The sequence below is a fragment of the Heteronotia binoei genome, chromosome 8, assembly GCF_032191835.1.
Source record: "Heteronotia binoei isolate CCM8104 ecotype False Entrance Well chromosome 8, APGP_CSIRO_Hbin_v1, whole genome shotgun sequence".
NCBI classification, from domain to species: domain Eukaryota; kingdom Metazoa; phylum Chordata; class Lepidosauria; order Squamata; family Gekkonidae; genus Heteronotia; species Heteronotia binoei.
Genome location: NC_083230.1, coordinates 118,865,149 through 118,884,165, shown reverse-complemented (window position 1 = coordinate 118,884,165; position 19,017 = coordinate 118,865,149). Strand labels below are relative to the sequence as shown.

Genomic DNA, 19,017 nt, shown 5'->3' with positions numbered 1-19,017 from the left:
GGAGCGCAAAGATGGAGACACACCCCCTCCTTCCCTCATGGGACAAAAGAGAGCACGCTGCAACCCCTCTCCCCTTTAAAGACCCCCCCATGGGGGGGCGCGGTTGGAGGGGTGGCCTGGGGCAGCAAAAACCCTAGCGCCACCCCTGCCTGCCCTCCCAGGCTCCATCCCCAAATCTCCAGGTGTTTCCTAGCTTGAAGTTGGCAACCCGGCCCCCCATCCCTCACCAGTGGTCTGGCAACCCTACCTGCTGGTGACCCTTTGGGGGAGTCATCCGCTGAGAATTTCCCATGGAAATTCAAGAAGATGATGATATTGGATTTATATCCCGCCCTATACTCTGAATCTCAGAGTCTCAGAGTGTTCACGATCTCCTTTATCTTCCCCCTCCCCCACAACAGGCACCCTATGAGGAGGAGGAGAGGAAGAAGAAGATGATATTGGATTTATATCCCGCCCTATACTCTGAATCTCAGAGTCTCAGAGTGTTCACGATCTCCTTTATCTTCCCCCTCCCCCACAACAGACACCCTATGAGGAGGAGGAGAGGAAGAAGAAGATGATATTGGATTTATATCCCGCCCTATACTCTGAATCTCAGAGTCTCAGAGTGTTCACGATCTCCTTTATCTTCCCCCTCCCCCACAACAGACACCCTATGAGGAGGAGGAGAGGAAGAAGAAGATGATATTGGATTTATATCCCACCCTATACTCTGAATCTCAGAGCGGTCACAATCTCCTTTACCTTCCCCCTCACACAACAAACACCCAACTCCTGCAATAGCTATGACTGACCCAAGGCCATTCCAGCAACTGCAAGTGGAGGAGTGGGGAATCAACCCCAGTTCTCCCAGATAAGAGTCTGCTCACTTAACCACGACACCAAACTGGCTCTCAAGGGGTGATCCCTCCTCGATCATGTCTCAGATCAACAGCCCTGTTAAAACCTGGGTCTAAATGGGAAGCAAATGGCTGTACGCTGTGTAAAGAGGAAAAGGATATTCCATGGAGGACCGGCAAGGGGAATTTTGCTTTTTCATGTCCTTTGGAAAGCAGCCGGACGACGAGGTCATCAAAAGGGGCCTGACTTCCTAACTTCAGTTTCCTGTCCACTGCGTTGTAGGTAGCGGCCAGAAAAGCCCCCAACACCTGCCTGGCTCCGAAATCCTCTTTCCTGCTCGGGGGAAAGCAAACAGCTGGTCTGCACGTCTGCCGATCTGCTTCTGAACGTGATGTGCCGGATAAAATTCGAGTTGTCCTTTTCCAGCTGCCCACGAGTCACACCTTTTCCACCCCTTTGTTTTCCCCGTTTAGTAGATGAAGCTGGAGCAAATTGATGAGACGATGCCTGGGTGTGCTGCACACGTTCAGCGCGTGTGAAAAATTAGCAAGAGTGGAGCGCATAAGGAGAGCTCTGCCGAATTAGGGGAGGGGCAGGCCTTGAATTCAGCAGGAGCTCACAGGAGCACAGCTCCTGAACCTTTCTGAGGGTTCCCCCTCTTCCTCCCCACCTACGTACCTTGTCCATTGAATAGTAGGTGCAGCTGCATAACAATCCCTGGACCAGGAGAATGGGCAGCCAGCCAGCCACCAGGGGCTTTGCCACACCCCCAGCAGCCCTCATTAACCCCTGGAGAAGCCCACCCTTTCTCCACTTCTTATGTGATTTTGGGCAGGTGGTGGCTTGCTGGCCTTTTCACTGTGGGGGGGGGGCAGCCAAGGAGAGCCCCAGGTGAGCGAGGCCTGCTTGGGCTGGCTGGATCTCTATCTTTTGAAGAAGAATTGCAGATTTATACCCCACCCTTCTCTCTGAATAAGAGACTCAGAGCGGCTTACAATCACCTATATCTTCTCCCCCCACAACAGACACCCTGTGAGGTCGGTGGGGCTGAGAGGGCCCTCACAGCAGCTCCCCTTTCAAGGACAACCTCTGCCAGAGCTATGGCCGACCCAAAGCCATTCCAGCAGGTGCATGTAGAGGAGTGGGGAAATCAAACCCGGTTCTCCCAGCTAAGAATCTGAGAGAACCCGATTTGATTCTCCACTCCTCCACTTGCAGCTGCTGGAATTGCCTTGGGTTAGCTACAGCTCTTGCAGGCGTTGTCCTTGAAAGGGCAGCTTCTGTGAGAGCTCTCTCAGCCCCACACACCTTACAGGGTGTCTGTTGTGGGGGAGGAAGGTAAAGGAGATTGTAAGCCGCTCTGAGACTCTGGTTCAGAAAGAAGGTTGGGGTATAAATCTGCGGTCGTCTTCTTCTCCTTCTCCTCCTTCTCCTTCTTCTTCTCCTTCTTCTCCTTCTCCTCCTTCTCCTCCTTCTCCTTCTTCTTCTCCTTCTTCTTCTCCTCCTTCTCCTTCTCCTTCTCCTTCTCCTCCTCCTCCTCCTCCTCCTCCTTCTCCTTCTCCTTCTCCTCCTCTCCCAGAAGCCGCCCTTTCAAGGACAAACGCTGCCAGATCTATGGCTGACCCAAGGCCATTCCAGCAGATACAAGTGGAGGAGTGGGGAATCAAACCTGGTTCTCCCAGATAAGATTCCATGCACTTAACCGCTATATTGGACTGGCTCTCTACAAGGAGACATTGAATTTATATTCCGCTCTCCACTCTGAATCTCAGAGCGGCTTACAATCTCCTATATCTTCTCCCCCCACAACAGACACCCTGTGAGGTGGGTGGGGCTGAGAGAGCTCTGACAGAAACTGCCCTGGAGGAGTGGGGGAATCAAATCTGGTTCTCCCAGCTAAGAGTCTGCACACTTAACCCCTACACCAAACTAGCTCTAGACTGGATGGTGGTGGTGGTGGTGGTGGGGGGGCAGCATATGCTAACGAGTTATGCTAATGAGCTCCACCACCTATTTTTCTACAAAACGAACCCTTTCGGGGAGGGGACATCCAGTCCGGCATTCTGCCCACAAGTAAAAACATGAAGCTGCTTTCTACCCAATCCGACCCTTGGTCCGTCAAGGGCCGTATTGCCTGCTCGGACTGGCAGCCGCTCTGGGTCTCAGGCAGAGGTCTTTCCCACCACCTACTACCTGACCCTTTTTAACTGGAGATGCCGGGAATTGAAACTGGAACCTTCTGCATGCCGAGCAGAGGCTCTACCACTGAGCCAGAGCCCTTTCCTTATATTCCTTACACCAGGGGTGGCCAAACGGTGGCTTGGGAGCCCCATGTGGCTCTTCCACACATATTGTGTGGCTCTTGGAGCCCCCCCCCCCCCCCCCCCCCGCTCTATCAGCCAGCTTGGAGAAGACATTTCTCTCTTTAAATCACTTCTCCAAGCCAAGCCAGCCAGTGGCTTGCAGAATGCATTTAAAATTAAAAGTCGCTTTCTTTCCATCTCTCCCTCCCCGCCCCCTCCCCCAATTATTTGAACTTCCTTCCTCCCTCCTTCCCTCCCTTAGAATCATAGATTTGGAAGGGACCTCCAGGGTAATTTAGTCCAACCCCCTGCACAATGCAGGAAACTCACAAATACCTCCCCCTAAATTCACAGGATCCTCATTGTTGTCAGATGGCTGATGGCCATCTAACCTCTGTTTAAAAACCTCCATGGAAGGAAAGGACACCTACCTACCTACCTACTTACATACCTACCTACCTTCCTTCCTTCCCCTCTTATGCAGCCAATCCTCCAAGAGCTTACAGGGTTCTTATTACAGGGCCTACTGTAAGCTGTTGGAGGATTGGCTACATCAGGGGTGTGTGGCCTAACATGCAAAGAAGTTTGCACTAAAGAAAAAGCCCTGCTCACAGGGTGTCTGTTGTGGGGAGAGAGAGGGAAGGTGATTGTAAGCCACTCTGAGGTACATTTGGGTAGTGAAAGGCGGGATATAAAAACCAGCTCTTCTTCTACTGTCTACTCAGACTGGCAGCAGCTCTCCCGGATCTCAGCCAGATGTCTTTTGCATCACCTCCTGCAAAACCCTCTAACAGGGGTGTCAAACATGAGGCCCAGGGGCCATATGAGGCCCTCGAAGGGCTCCTATCAGGCCCCTTAGCAACTGGCTGTCATCTGCTTCCTTCTCCCTCTCTCTTGCTTCCTTTTGCATAACAGTTTGCTTTGCAAGGCTTGCTCAATTGCGCAGGAGCTACAGAGCAAAAACATCTATTTTCTCCATTGGCTGAGGCTCCTCCCTTGGGGAGGAAGGGAGAGGAGGCAGAACTTGCTTTGCCAGGCTCTCTCAGTCGTACAGCAGAGGTGAGGCAAGCCTCTCTGCCTTCTATTGGCTGAGGCTCCTCCCCCTCCTGGTCCCCTGGGGAAGGAAGGAAAGAGTCAGAGCTTCCTTTGCTCAGTTCCGTGGATCCCATGGGAGAGATATAAAGAAAGCAACTTTAAGACCAACAAGTGTTAATGTTTTAAGCATGTTTTAAGTTTTTTTTTAAAATCTTTAATTGTGTTTGTCTGTGTCCTTTACAAAGTTTATTTCTCTGCTATTTAACCTTAAATAAGTACACACATGGCCTGGCCCAACATGGCCCAGCCCGAGAAGATCTCATTTATGTCAGATCTGGAACTCATAACAAATGAGTTTAACACCCCTGTTCTAACTGGAGATGCCGGGGATTGAACCTGGGACCTTCTGCCCTCAAAGCAGATGTTCTACCACTGATCCACAGATCCTCCCCTAAACATCCAGAATTTATATCTTGGGACAGACCCTCAGACTAGATATTACTAGTTGCAACAGACAGTCACTGCTTTCGCAAGGGCCGAGATCTTGAAATCTGAACTCTGGCTCACAGTTCCAGCTCTTCCTTGGGTCATCTAACCAGACAGGGGTGCTGATGGCTGATCTTTTCCTCTTGGCTACAGGACAGTATCCCATCCTGTACGGCACAGTTGCCAACACAGAAGGGGACGATAACAAACGTGAGCCTGGGAGGAGCGGTGAGCTGCCTGCACATGGCCTGCTGGCTACTCACTTTTGGCAAGAGGCAGCTTTTCCATCGCCGCAACACAACTGGACTTCCTCTGTGATTTGGCATCGGCAAAGGGATGGAAAAACCGTTTGCTTAAAATATGCATGTTCTCGAAAGGGGAGCAGGAGTCAGGGAAAAATGATTCACAGATGCTAGGATGTTTTTCTTACGTTTTTAGCTCAACCCTTATAGAGCTCAGGGTAGCATGTTCCCCTCCTCTTCCCGATTTAATCCTCGTAAGAACCCAGGCCTTGAATTCAGCAGGATCTCACAAGAGCACAGCTCCTGAACCTTTCTGAGGGTTCCCCTCTTCTTCCCCACCTACCTTGTCCATTGAATAGTAGGTGCAGCTGCATAACAATCCCTGGATTAGAAGAGCGAGCAGCCAGCCAGCCACCAGGGGCTTTGCCACGCCCCCAGCAGCCCTCATTAACCCCTGGAGAAGCCCTTCTCACCTTTTCTCCACTTCTTACGTGATTTTGGGCAGAGGGAGGCTTGCTGACCTTTTGACTGGGGGGGGGTGGCCAAGGAGAGCGAGGCCTGCTTGGGCTGGCTCGATCGCCAGCCAGCCCAAGCAGGCCTCGCTCACCTGGGGCTCTCCTTTCTTGCTTTGGGTTGCATTTGGTTGGTGGGGGCAGCATATGCCAATGAGTTAGGCTAATGAGCTCCACCACCTATTTTTCTACAAAACGAACCCTGCAAGAACCCTTCATGGTAAGACAGGCAGACAGGCAGGGAGAGAATATAGAAATGACGCTGCTTTATACTGAGTATGAGGCATACTACTGGTTCTTCTAGTTTGGAATGGTCAGCTTTCTTGGCTCTATTCAGTGTGGCGTAGCGGTTAGCAGGGCTTTTCTTGTAGCAGGAATTCCTTTGCCTATTAGGCCACACCCCCCCTGACATCATTGGGAGGCGGACTCAACTCTAACAGCTCAGCGTTTATCTTATAACGCTTCTTGAATTAGAATCGTCATCATAAAACCTGACTCCCATCATACTTTTTTAAATGACTTTCTCCGGCGTGGCCCCAATGGTGTGATGAAGATTTCCATCTGCCCGCTTTATATGTTTTGGTTAATTCCCCCATTTTGTGGGGAGAAATATTAGAAAGTTTGTCAAAGGTTAAGAGTTTAGCAACATTCTCACAGGGGGTTTGAATAATGAAGCCCAGAAGCAAGTATTTGGGGGGGGAGGGGGTGCGGTAAGAAATAAAATAAAATTTAGAGGTTCCAGATTTCTGCTCCTGTGAGCTCCTGCCCAAAACGAGGCATGGGCCACACACTCCTGATGTAGCCAATCCTCCTGGAGCTTACAGTAGGCCTTGTACTAAGAGCCCTGTAAGCACTTGGAGGATTGGCTACATCAGGGGGCGTGGCCTAATATGCAAAGGAGTTTGCTATAAAAAAAGGCCCTGGTGGTTAATAGAGTTGCCAAGTCCAGTTCAAGAAATATCTGGGGACTTTGGGGGTGGCGCCAGGAGCAAGGGTGTGACAAGCACAATTGAACTCCAAAGGGAGTTCCGGCCATCACATTTAAAGGGACTGCACACCTTTTAAATGCCTTTCCTCCATTAGAAATAATGAAGGATAGGGGCACTTGCTTTTAGGGCTCATAGAATTGGACCCCTGGTCCAATCTTTTTGAAACTTGGGGGGTATTTTGGGGAGAGGCACTGGATGCTATACTGAAAATTTGGTACCTCTACCTCAAAAAACAGCACCCCCCCCCAATCCCCAGATCCTTGTGGAGCAATTCTCCATTATTTCCTATGGGAATAAGTTTCCATAGGAAATAATAGAGTTCCCAGCAGGCAGTTCCTTCCCCTCCTCCCCGCTTTCTAATGACCCTGAAGTGGAGGGAGGGCCTCCAAACCGGGGGATCCCCTGCCCCCACCTGGAAATTGCCAGCCCTAGTGGTTAGAGTGTCAGAGTATGATCTCAAGAAGAAGAATTGCAGCTTTATACCCTTCTTTCTAAATCAGAGACTCAGAGCAGCTTACAATCTCCTTTGTCTTCTTCCCCCATAACAGACACCCTGTGAGGTGGGTGGGGCTGAGAGAGCTCTCCTGGAAGCTGCCCTTTCAAGGACAACCTCTGCCAGAGCTATGGCTGACCCGAGGCCATTCCAGCAGCTGCAAGTGGAGGAGTGGGGAATCAACCCCGGTTCTCCCAGATAAGAGTCCGCGCACTTAACCACTACACCAAACTGGCTCTGAGAGACCTGGATTCAAATCCTCGTTCACCCTGGGAAGCTCGGTGAGTGACCTTGGGCCAGTCACATGCTCTTGGCCTAACCTACCTCACAGGGTTGTTGTGAGGGGAAAATGGAGGAGAGAACAATGTGATGGTTTTCTTTGGGTTCCCATGGGGAGAATGTGAGATATAAATGAAGGAAGGGGGGAAATACCCACTGGGGTCTACTCACCTTCGCCATTCCCGCCGCCTCGGCTCCGGCTGCTCTGGAAAGGTGGGACTTCCAGGGAGGTAATTCCCGAATTTTCAAGGATGTTCACCTCCACACGCAAGCGGCCCACCAGCTGCTGGGGCCGGATGCTGAGGGTATACTGGTACTTCCCCAGCCGTCTTTGCAAGAGCTCTTCATAATGGAGCAGGAAGACGGCCTGGCCCTTTCTGGGAATGGTTCCAGATGCCTTGAAGGTCTCAAATCCATTTTCCCTGCCGGAGGGATTCAAAGGGAGGTCAAGCTCTGCCTTTCTACAAGGCCCCGTATATATTAGGATATATTTTATCCCCATGTTACACCAGCAGTGAAGGTCAGATAGGGTTAATTCTGTTGCCACGAAACGGAGTACAATTTTTATCCCATCTTTCCAAGAATAAGCTCTGCGTAGCGAACGTATCCTTTCATTTCATCCTCACAACCAGGGCTTTTTTTTGTCGCAGGAACTCCTTTGCATATGAGGCCACACACCCCTGAGGTAACCGATCCTTCTGGAGCTTACAGTAGACCCTGGACAAAGAGCCCTGTAAGCTCCAGGAGGATTGGCTACATCAGGGGTGTGTGGCCCAGTGGTGGAATTCTAGCAGGAGCTCCTTTGCATATTAGGCCACCCCCCCTGATGTAGCCAATCCTCCTGGAGTTTACAGTACGCCCTGGACTAAGAGCCCTGTAAGCAGGGGTGGAATTCTAGCAGGAGCTCCTTTGCCTATGAGGCCACCCCTCCCCCCCGATGTAGCCAATCCTCCTGGAGCTTACAGTAGGCCCTGGATTAAGAGCCCTTTAAGCTCTTGGAGGATTGGCTACATCAGGGGTGAGTGGCCTCATAGGCAAAGGAGTTCCTGCTACAAGAAAAGCCCTGCTCACAACAACCTTATTGAGGTTATCTGTGTACCGCAGAATCCCAGAGGAACTGCAAGGCAGATCGTTTGATGAACCAAGAGGGAGGGATGGTGGCTCAGTGGCAGAGGATCTGCTTGGTAATCAGAAGGTCCCAGGTTCAATCCCCGGCACCTCCAACTAAAAAGGGTCCAGACAAACGGGTGAAAAATCTCAGCTTGAGACCCTGGAGAGCCGCTGCCAGGCTGAGTAGACAATACTGAGTTTGATGGACCCAGGGTTTGATTCAGTATAAGGCAGCTTCATATGCTGATATGTTCATAGGAGACCATCCAGGGGGACCACGCCCATACCTACCCATCATCTATGGGCCTTGAGTATCTGTAATGTCGTGTTGCGTCCCCCAGCCTTTTGTCTTTCCCAATAACTTCGCCATGGTAAGCTTTGTCCCCGATGAGCCTGGAGCCAGGAAAGAGACGGAGAAGGAAAGAAAAGAGTGAGAGGGATTGGATACGTTATGCTGTCAAGTCCCAACCAATTTGGTTCTGTGAACTTAGGCAGATCATGAGAAGGAGGGCAGGGAGAGTTGCATTGTTTCAACGAGAGAGCCAGTTTGGTGTAGTGGTTAAGTGCGTGGACTCTTATTTGGGAGAACCGGGTTTGATTCCCCACTCCTCCACTTGCACCTGCTGAGATGGCCTTGGGTCAGCCAGAGCTTTCACAGAGCTGTTTGGTGTAGTGGTTAAGTGTGCGGACTCTTATTTGGGAGAACTGGGTTTGATTCCCCACTCCTCCACTTGCAGCTGCTGGAATGGCCTTGGGTTAGCTATAGCTCTCTCAGAGCTGTTTGGTGTAGTGGTTAAGTGCACGGACTCTTATCTGGGAGAACCAGGTTTTATTCCCCACTCCTCCACTCGCAGCTGCTGGAATGGCCTTGGGTCAGCCATAGCTCTCGCAGAGGTTGTCATTGAAAAGGCAGCTGCTGTGAAAGCCCTCTCAGCCCCATCCACCTCACAGGGCATCTGTTGTGGGGGGGGAGAAGATATAGGAGATTGTAAGCTGCTCTGAGTCTTTGATTCAGAGAGAAGGGCGGGGTATAAATCTGCAATTCTTCTTCTTCTTTATTGGCATATATAAGAATATAAAATAAAGGGATGGCCAGGTTACATATTAAAAGAGTACAAAATCCATACAGAATAAAATTAGGATTACAATATAAAAACGAAGTAGCAACATAGTAAGACCTGATACATAGTACTACTTATCAGGACGAGTAACCATAGCTCTACAAAAAAAAAAAAACCCTTTGCAGGGTTTCTCCCCAAAAGACAGATAAGAGGCAATATTAGGACTGTTGTAAATATTGTAGAATATTACGAAAGACATCCAGAAAAGGAAGTAGCATTATTCTTTGCGGACGCAGAGAAAGCATTTGATAATCTAAACTGGGACTTTATGTTTGCAGTTATGGAGAAAATGGAGTTGGGAGAAGACTTTATAAGAATGATAAAAGCAATATATACTGAGCAACGTGCAAGGCTATGTATAAATGCAGACCTTACAGAAGATATGATAATTAGTAAAGGTACAAGACAAGGATGTCCGCTCTCTCCACTGTTGTTTATAATGAAATTTTGCTGATGCAAATTCAAGAAGACAAAGAAATAGAAGGATTAAAAATAAAAGGATTTACTTATAAATATAGAGCATTTGCAGATGATATAATGTTTATAAAAGCCGCCCTGAGCCTGCCTCGGCGGGGAGGGCGGGATACAAATAAAAATTGATTGATTGATATAAATGAAAATCCCACTCAAGTAACACCCTTGCTGTTAGCTAAAATACAAAAATATGGAGAACTGGCGGGATTTTATATAAAGAAAAATCAAAAATTTTATGTAAGAATATGCAAGTAAGTAAACAAAAGGAGTTACAAAAGCTAACGGGTTGTGAAGTTACCTTGAAGGTAAATATTTGGGTGTGGAGATAACAATGAAGAATATTGATTTGTTTAAAAATAATTATGAGAAGCTATGGCATAAAATGGATGAAGACACGATAAAATGGAATAAACTTAATTTGTCATTGCTGGGAAGAATAGCTGCAATTAAAATGAACATTTTACCAAGAATAATGTATTTATTTCAAGCTATTCCGATTGTGAAGGATAGCAAACAGTTTAACAGATGGCAGAGGAAGATCTCAGAATTTGTGTGGGCTGGGAAGAAACCAAGGATCAAAATGAAAATTTTAACAGATGCAAAAGAGAGAGGAGGATTCCAATTACCAGATTTAAAACTATATCATGAAGCAGCCTGCTTAGTGTGGATAAAAGAATGGGTGATGCTACTAAACAAAACTTTTGGCGTTGGAAGGTCATGGAAATAAATTTGGCTGGTACGCTTATATGTACTATCGGAAAAAAAGATGGATGGTTTTTTCTCTCACCATTATATAAGAAATAATTTGTTGAATACGTGGATGAATTATAAGAAATATGGTGATGAAAGAAAACCGTTATGGAAAGTGCCAGCAGAAGTGATAAAAATAACGGCTGAAATGGGTGAAGAAAAGTGGTTGTCATATAATCAGCTATTAAAAATACAAGGCGGTAAAATAGAGCTGAAAACGGCGAAAGAGTTGAATAATAAATATGACTGGTTACAAATGCAACAAATAAAGAGTTTGGTGGAAAAAGACATTAAAACTGAAGGAATAAGAAAAGAACAAACAGAAATGGAAATAGTTCTGCTTGGAGATAATGAAAAATTGATTTCAAAACTATATAAACTGCTTTTGAAATGGTCTACAGAAGATGAAGTAGTAAAATCTCAAATGATTAAGTGGGCAATTAATGTAAATAAAGAAATACAGATGGAAATTTGGGAATATCTTTGGAAGAATTCTATAAAGCTTTCAACATATCATAGTATTAAAGAGAACTGTTTTAAAATGATGTATAGGTGGTATATAACTCCTAAAAAGTTAGCAAAGATGAACAATAAGATGCCAGATAGATGTTGGAAGTGTAAAAAACATGAAGGTTCTTTTTACCATATGTGGTGGACTTGTGAAAGAGCAAAACAGTATTGGCAGATGATTCAACAAGAAATATCTAGGATCTTGGGATATGAAATCAAGAAAGTTGCAGAGACTTTTCTGTTGGGATTATATATGGAAAAATTTCCAAAAGAAGATAGAACTATAATTTGGTACTTGCTCTCAGCTGCTAGGACATTGTATGCGCAGTTGTGGAAGCAAGAAAGAATACCAGAGAAATGGGATTGGATTATAAAAGTTATACTATGGAATGAAATGGACAAATTGACAAGAATTTTAAGACTATGCTCTAGAAACTTTTAAGTTGGAGTGGAAGAAGTTTAGAAGTTATACAGAAAAAGAGTGGAAAATAAAAGGACATTGGACAATTTTTGATAATGATTAAGTCTTAAAAGAAAGAAAAAATAGAAATTTTTGTTTTATTAGTTAAGGGTACCTTTAAATACTAGTATTGTAAGTATACAACACGGGCGGGGGTCAAGTAACGGGGGAGGAGGGGTTAGAAAAGTAATATATGGGATAGATAAAAAGAAGTAATTAATAATGCAAGAATTGATTGTTACCATATGTTACTGAAATAAAATTGTTTTAACGCAAAAAAAAAAAAAAACCCAAAGCCCTTTGCTATTAATTATTTCCAGATCAGAATTATCAAACAAAAAAAGCACCTTGAAATCATCAGAGGTCTATAAAATTTGGGCCATTGTGGGGTATAAAAGATTTAGGCAGGATACCAAATAGAGAGGACCCTGGAGAAGAACGTGGGCGACAATCTCAACACGATCCATCTTACAGGGACAGCACCTACTTGAACAGGGAGTCCCTTGGAATCTGCCAAATAAAATGGCTGACGGGAGGGCACCATTGTTTCACACAGGGCTTTTATGTAGGAAAAGCCCAGCAGAAACTCCTTTACATATTAGTGTCAGAACTTGTAACTTTAGTATTGCTAGCTTAATGTAGAACCAGTATAATTGATGGTTGGCAAGTATGCATAGAGTGGACCTGAGCGTTGAACCAGACCGACCCCATATTGTAACCTTTCTTAACCTGAAGTGCCTGAGTAGTAGTTAACCCTGCCCCGATGGTATCCAAAGTATTTGGGGGCTGTAGACTGAATAATGTTGTATCTCTGTACTTTCTCACACTGACACCCTTTGAAGCCGAATCGTGTGGCCTTCAGAGTAAGGAGGCAACGTCTTTGCTGATAGCACTGGTGGGAAGACAGATGTGCCTGTAACGGTGTGAATTAAAGCTTTGTGGGTTGTTTGTTTTACTATATAAAACTGGGCCAGTGCTGGCTCTCGCCATCACTGTTATCTTGTACCTTGTATCTAACAGTTCTTAGTTCTCTCTAATAAAATCCTAGCTTGGAAACTAAGTATGGGATCTGCCTGGAGTTCTTAAGTTCTGACATTATAACAGTGATCCCATTGTTTCGGAGCTTATCTGAACTGGAAACCCGGCCCGATGGCTGCAAAGGTTCCAGACAACGGAGAGCCCACCACTCCAACGGAGGACCCGCCGCTCGACCCGAAGGTGACGGGGGTGAGGCGCAAGATTAAGGTGCCCGCACCTTTCTCGGTGGACGCGTTCGCCGCACCCCGATCCTGGAGCCCGCGGAAGTCCACGGCGGCGATCGACGCGGCGGAGCAGCGGTACAGAAGTATGCTGGGCGACGGGGCAAGCGGAGACGGAGACGACGACCAGGGCGAAGGTCCAGAACCGCGAGGCGGGGACGACCCGGTCCGGAGCCTCCGCAACGACCTGTTCGACTATGTACGGGAAATTCACAACGACGTACACGCCTCCCGAGTTATGATGGCCGAGGAGATGCAACAGAACCTAGGCGCGATCTACGACCAGCTCCGCACCTTGCAGACGGCGGTCCTGGGGATCCCCGTGGGAGGGCTGCCGCTGGGGCAACCGCCCGTGGCTCCACCGGCCCCGCTGGCTCCCGCGCCGCCGGTGGTGCCCGCTCCAGCCCCACCGGCCCCACAACCAGTGGCGCCTCCGGCCCCGGGGGCCCCCGCGCCGCCGGTCCCAGCGCCTCCGGCGCCGCCAGTTCCGGCGCCCCCGGCGGTCCCCGTGCCCGCACCGCCAGCGCCGCCGGCCCCAGCTGCACCAGCCCTACCGGCCCTGCCGGCCCCGGTGCCCCAACCCGCGGCACCCCCGGTCGCAGGGGGGGGGAGAGAGCTGAAAATTACTTTCGACGGGAGCCCAGAGGACGTGGAGTACTTCACCATACAGTGCGACACGTTCTTTACCCATTGGGGTGCGGACTACCCGACCGAAGCCAGCCGAGTGTACCACATTGCGTCCCGACTGAGAGGTCCAGCCCGCAAATGGTACGTCGGGCTGTTCACCGCGAGGAAGCCCGAGCTAGCAACCGTAGCGGGGTTCCTGCACGCCATGCTCCGCCAGTACGGCGACCCGCTCCGCGAGGAGAAAGCCATCGCAGCCCTCCAGCGCATCGAACAAGGCAACCGATCCATTCGCGAGTATGCCACGGAGTTCCTGGGCTACTGCGCGGCAGTGAGAGGGTGGAACGAGATTATGAAATATACTGCTTTTTGTAACGGGCTGAACCCGAACGTCCTCGACCGCTGCTACAGCCACGGGCGACCCGACACCTTGGTCGGGTGGATCCAGCTAGCCGGAGAGGTCGAGACCAACATCCAGCACGTGGGGCTTCGCCGACAGCAACTGGCGAAGAAGGGGTTGAAATCCACACCTACCAAGGCGGAGGGGCGGCGGGTCCCGACAACCTCGACCCCCACCACTGCCCGAAAGTGTTACCGGTGCGGCGACCCGGACCACCTCGCCTCCAACTGCCCAGCCAAAGCGGGGTCCACCCCGCCGACAGCCAGGCCAACCGCATCGGGGCCCAAGAAGAAAAAGAGTAATCGGCCGAAAGAGCCCGGACGGGGCTCCGTCGCCACCACCTTGGCGACTGACGAGGATTTTACCGCCGAACCAGAAACCGTGGAAGAATCGACCGGGGAGTCGGACGACACCGAGTCGGCGGGAAACGACAACGACCTGCTTTAATGGGTGCCGCGAAGCAGGTCCAGCAACAGCCGGCACTCCTCACGGTGAGAGCCACTGGGGGTTTATTGTTTATGGCCGTAACCCTTCTCAACCCGAACCTAAAACGGTTCATGCATGCCCGAGCACTAATCGACTCGGGGTGCAACCGGGACTTAATCACCCCCCGCCTAGTAGAGGCGTTAGGATTAGCCACGTCCCCCCTCCCGCTACCCATGCTTTTCCAGCAGATGGACGGGGGGCCCATGAGGGGAGAGCCATGTAAGCTAGAAACGCAGGCGGTCCCCGTTGGGACCGAAGAGCATTGGGGGATCGAAACTTTTGTAATTGCCCCCTCTTGCTCGTTTGATGTGGTGATGGGCTCGGGTTGGCTCGCCCGCCACCAGCCAGACATAAGGTGGGAGGAGCAGATCGTCCGATTCCCGGACTGGAGGTGCGAACACCACCATTGGCGCCCCGAATGGGGACCGCATCCGCCTCCCCGGAATGAGCGAGCCTGCCTCACCCTCGAGGAGGTCGCCTCAATCCCCAAAGAATACCGGGACTTAAAACTGGCCTTTAGTGAGAAGGAGGCGGATGAGTTACCACCTCACCGCCCCACGGACTGTGCAATCGAACTGATCCCGGGGCAGCAACTGCCAAAAGCGAAACTGTACTCCATGGGTTGGGCGGAGAAAGCGGAACTCCGCAAATTTTTGGACAAAAACCTGAAGCGGGGGTTCATACGACCGGCAACAGCCCCCCATGCCGCCCCCGTCCTCTTCAGAAAGAAAAAGGATGGGTCGCTTAGACTTTGCACAGATTTTCGCTCGATAAACGGGATTTCGATGTCTAATGCCTACCCGATCCCATTGATTAAGGACCTATTGAACACTGTGGCCACAGGGAAAATATTCACAAAACTCGACCTCCGAGACGCGTACTTCCGAGTCCGCATCAGGGAGGGGGACGAGTGGAAGACCGCATTCAATACCCCGCTAGGACAATTTGAGTACTTGGTTATGCCTTTCGGACTACAGGGGGCCCCTGGGGTATTCATGAACTTTATCAACGAGGTTCTGCGAGAGTTCCTGTTTAAGGGGGTGGTGGTGTACCTTGATGACATCATTATTTATTCGCCAGATCTCAAGTCACATGTACCACTAGTCAGAAAAGTGTTGAGCACCCTGTGCAAGCACAAGTTGTATGCCAAACTATCAAAATGTGAATTTCACAAGACTGAACTAGACTATCTAGGCTTCCGAGTATCGGGGGAAGGGTTGTCAATGGACCCAGCAAAGGTTCAAGCGGTGCTAGACTGGGAGCCCCCACGAACCCGCAAACAGCTCCAAAGTTTTCTCGGGTTCGCAAATTTTTACCGCGACTTCATAAAGGGGTTCGCCACCATCATGTTACCCCTTACGGAGCTCCTTAAAACAAAGGGGAAAGGGGCAGAGGCAAAAAAGCCGGGCGCGCGCCTAACGTGGACGCCCGAGTGTCAAAAAGCCTTTACAGAATTGAAACGCCTCTTCACCTCGGAGCCCGTGTTGGCCCACCCTGACGAGTTAAAACCTTTTGTGGTTCAATGTGATGCTTCCGACGCCGCCGTCGGAGCCATTTTAATGCAAAGGGGGGACAACGGGGTTCTGCGCCCCTGCGCCTACATTTCACGAAAGTTCTCGAACGAGCAGAAAAATTGGTCAGTGTGGGACAAGGAGGCTTTTGCAGTCATGTTTGCCTTGAAAACCTGGCGCTCCTGGCTTGAAGGGGCCAGAGTCCCATTTGAAATCTGGACTGACCACAAAAATCTCGAGGCATTGACCGGTCGCCGCAAAATGACTGCAAAACAAATCCGGTGGGCTGGGTTTTTCGCCAAATTCGACTTTGTACTGAAACACATCCCAGGTACCAAGAATTTCTTGGCGGACGCCCTCTCCCGCCTGCCACAGCACGAGAGCCTCCGCGAGGAGGTGGTGGACTCCCTTATCCCCCCTTCGGCCATCGCGGGGGGGGTCACCACCCGCTCCGGGAAGAGGATCGGCCCCCCGGAGCCAGACCTCTTGTCTCAGTTAGTTGCGGAGACTGCTCGGGAAGCAGATCAACCACCGAACCTCCGTAAAAGCGAGGACGGCCTCCTGTTGCACAACGAAAAGATCTATGTGCCCCCCTCCCTCCGCAAGCAGATTTTAGAGCATTGTCATTCCAGCCGCCTGGCGGGCCATTTCGGCTATGTCAAAACCCTCAACCTCCTTACCCGACAGTTTTGGTGGCCTAGGCTCAAAAGAGACGTCTCCGAATTCGTCCTCTCATGTCCCACCTGTCTGATGGCTAAACGAAGGGGGGGTAAACCTCCCGGCCACCTAGTGCCCCTCCCAACAGCCACCCGGCCTTGGTCGGTAGTGTCTATGGATTTCATTGTGGAGCTCCCGCCGTCGCAGGGCAAAACTGTTGTTTTGGTAGTGGTCGATACATTCTCCAAACAAGCCCACTTCATCCCCTGCAAGCAGCTCCCCACGGCTAAAAAACTTGCCCAACTTTTCTTTACACACATTGTACGCCTACACTCGTTCCCAGACAAGGTCATTAGCGACCGCGGGACGCAGTTCGTTGCCAACTTCTGGCGGGAGTTTTGCAAACTTGCGGGTATTGAGCAGGGCCTCAGCTCAGCCTACCACCCCCAGTCGGACGGACAGACGGAGAGGGTTAATAGCCTTCTAGAACAGTACCTCCGCTGTTTCATTAACTTCCAACAGTCCAACTGGGTGGACCTACTCCCATTCGCTGAATACGGCTACAACAACAGCCTTCACAGCTCTACTAAAACCTCTCCTTTCCAAATCATAAATGGCTATGAGGGCAAGCCTTTCCCAACGCTTCCCCTCCCGGCCACCCCCTCAGAACCCACATCGTGCCAACAATGGTGGGAGGGCCTTCGGGAGAGCTGGAAGGGAATTCAGGAGAACCTGGAGGAAGCGAAAAAGGCTTACAAAAAACAGTTTGACAAAAAACACTCTCCTGAATGGGAATTGAGAGTGGGAGACACTGTCTTTTTGTCCACAAAAAACCTCCCCCTTCCTCAGCCCTGCCGCAAGCTTGCGTTGAAGTTTCTTGGGCCTTTTAGGATCAAACGAGTAATCAATAAGGTGACTGCAGAACTCGAGCTGCCCAAGTCTCTAAGCAAAATCCATCCTGTTTTTCATTGCAGCTTACTCCGGAAAGACCCTGGTGCCACGTCCTTCCATCCCAGGGCTCCGCCACCCCCTCCGACGACAGTGAGGGGTCAGAGTCACCATGAAGTCCACGAAATCCTGGACTCCAAAGTCAAACGGGGGAAACTGTATTACTTAATCAGGTGGAAGCACTTCCCCCCGAGCTGTGATGAATGGGTCGAGTCTCAGAACGTAGCTGCGCCGCAATTGTTAAAAAAGTTTCACCTGCTGTACCCGCACAAGCCCAAGCCGCCACCCCCCGGGGGAGGGCGCTTAGGGGGGGCAGTATGTCAGAACTTGTAACTTTAGTATTGCTAGCTTAATGTAGAACCAGTATAATTGATGGTTGGCAAGTATGCATAGAGTGGACCTGAGCGTTGAACCAGACCGACCCCATATTGTAACCTTTCTTAACCTGAAGTGCCTGAGTAGTAGTTAACCCTGCCCCGATGGTATCCAAAGTATTTGGGGGCTGTAGACTGAATAATGTTGTATCTCTGTACTTTCTCACACTGACACCCTTTGAAGCCGAATCGTGTGGCCTTCAGAGTAAGGAGGCAACGTCTTTGCTGATAGCACTGGTGGGAAGACAGATGTGCCTGTAACGGTGTGAATTAAAGCTTTGTGGGTTGTTTGTTTTACTATATAAAACTGGGCCAGTGCTGGCTCTCGCCATCACTGTTATCTTGTACCTTGTATCTAACAGTTCTTAGTTCTCTCTAATAAAATCCTAGCTTGGAAACTAAGTATGGGATCTGCCTGGAGTTCTTAAGTTCTGACAATTAGGCCACACCCCCTGCTGCCAAGACAACCAGAACTGCGTTTCTGTGCATTCCTGCTCAAAAAAAAGAGCCCTGGATGTCATCACTTCTGGGATACCAGGGAGACACTCTGATATTTGGGCAAAAGGAAAGGAAAGGTCCCCTGTGCAAGCACCAGTCGTTTCCGACTCTGGGGTGACATTGCTTTCACAACGTTTTCACGGCAGACTTTTTACGCGGTGGTTTGCCCTTGCCTTCCCCAGTCATCTACGCTTTCCCACCAGCAAGCTGGGTCCTCATTTTACCGACCTCGGAAGGATGGAAGGCTGAGTCAACCTCGAGGTGGCTACCTGAAAACCCAGCTTCCGCCGGGGATCAAACTCAGGTCATGAGCAGAGCTTAGGACTGCAGTACTGCAGCTTTAACACTCTGCGCCACGGGGCTCTTTTATTTGGGCGAAAACTCTATGGTAAATTTAGCTTCTGCCATAGAGTTCTGATTTGAGCAACGAGCCAGACCCTCTCACCTACATGGTAAAATTGGTGATGAAGGCCGTGACGGGGATCTGCATCTCAAAGACCCCTTCTCTGTCTTCCGAGCCGCTGTTCACCAAGGTGCAGGACATGGCGGTGAAGGCGTAGCGGGAAATGATGGTGGATCTCACTAAGAATTCAGACATCCGGGGTCTGGTTTCCTGTTGGAACAGAGAAACGGTCTGTAAGCAGGAGGATGTG

General features: G+C 49.9%; 1 protein-coding gene across 1 annotated transcript in view; it reads right to left on the bottom strand.

The window, feature by feature from the left end:
- The window catches only part of ITIH5 (inter-alpha-trypsin inhibitor heavy chain 5), an 87,534-nt gene that overhangs the window by 47,683 nt on the left and 20,834 nt on the right, over positions 1-19,017 (bottom strand). Inside the window, exons 3-5 of the mRNA XM_060245973.1 lie at positions 18,814-18,977; positions 8,584-8,685; positions 7,354-7,604 (exon numbers count right to left, since the gene is read on the bottom strand). Coding sequence (XP_060101956.1) covers positions 7,354-7,604; positions 8,584-8,685; positions 18,814-18,977 — 517 coding nt within the window. The remainder of the gene's footprint in view (positions 1-7,353; positions 7,605-8,583; positions 8,686-18,813; positions 18,978-19,017) is intronic.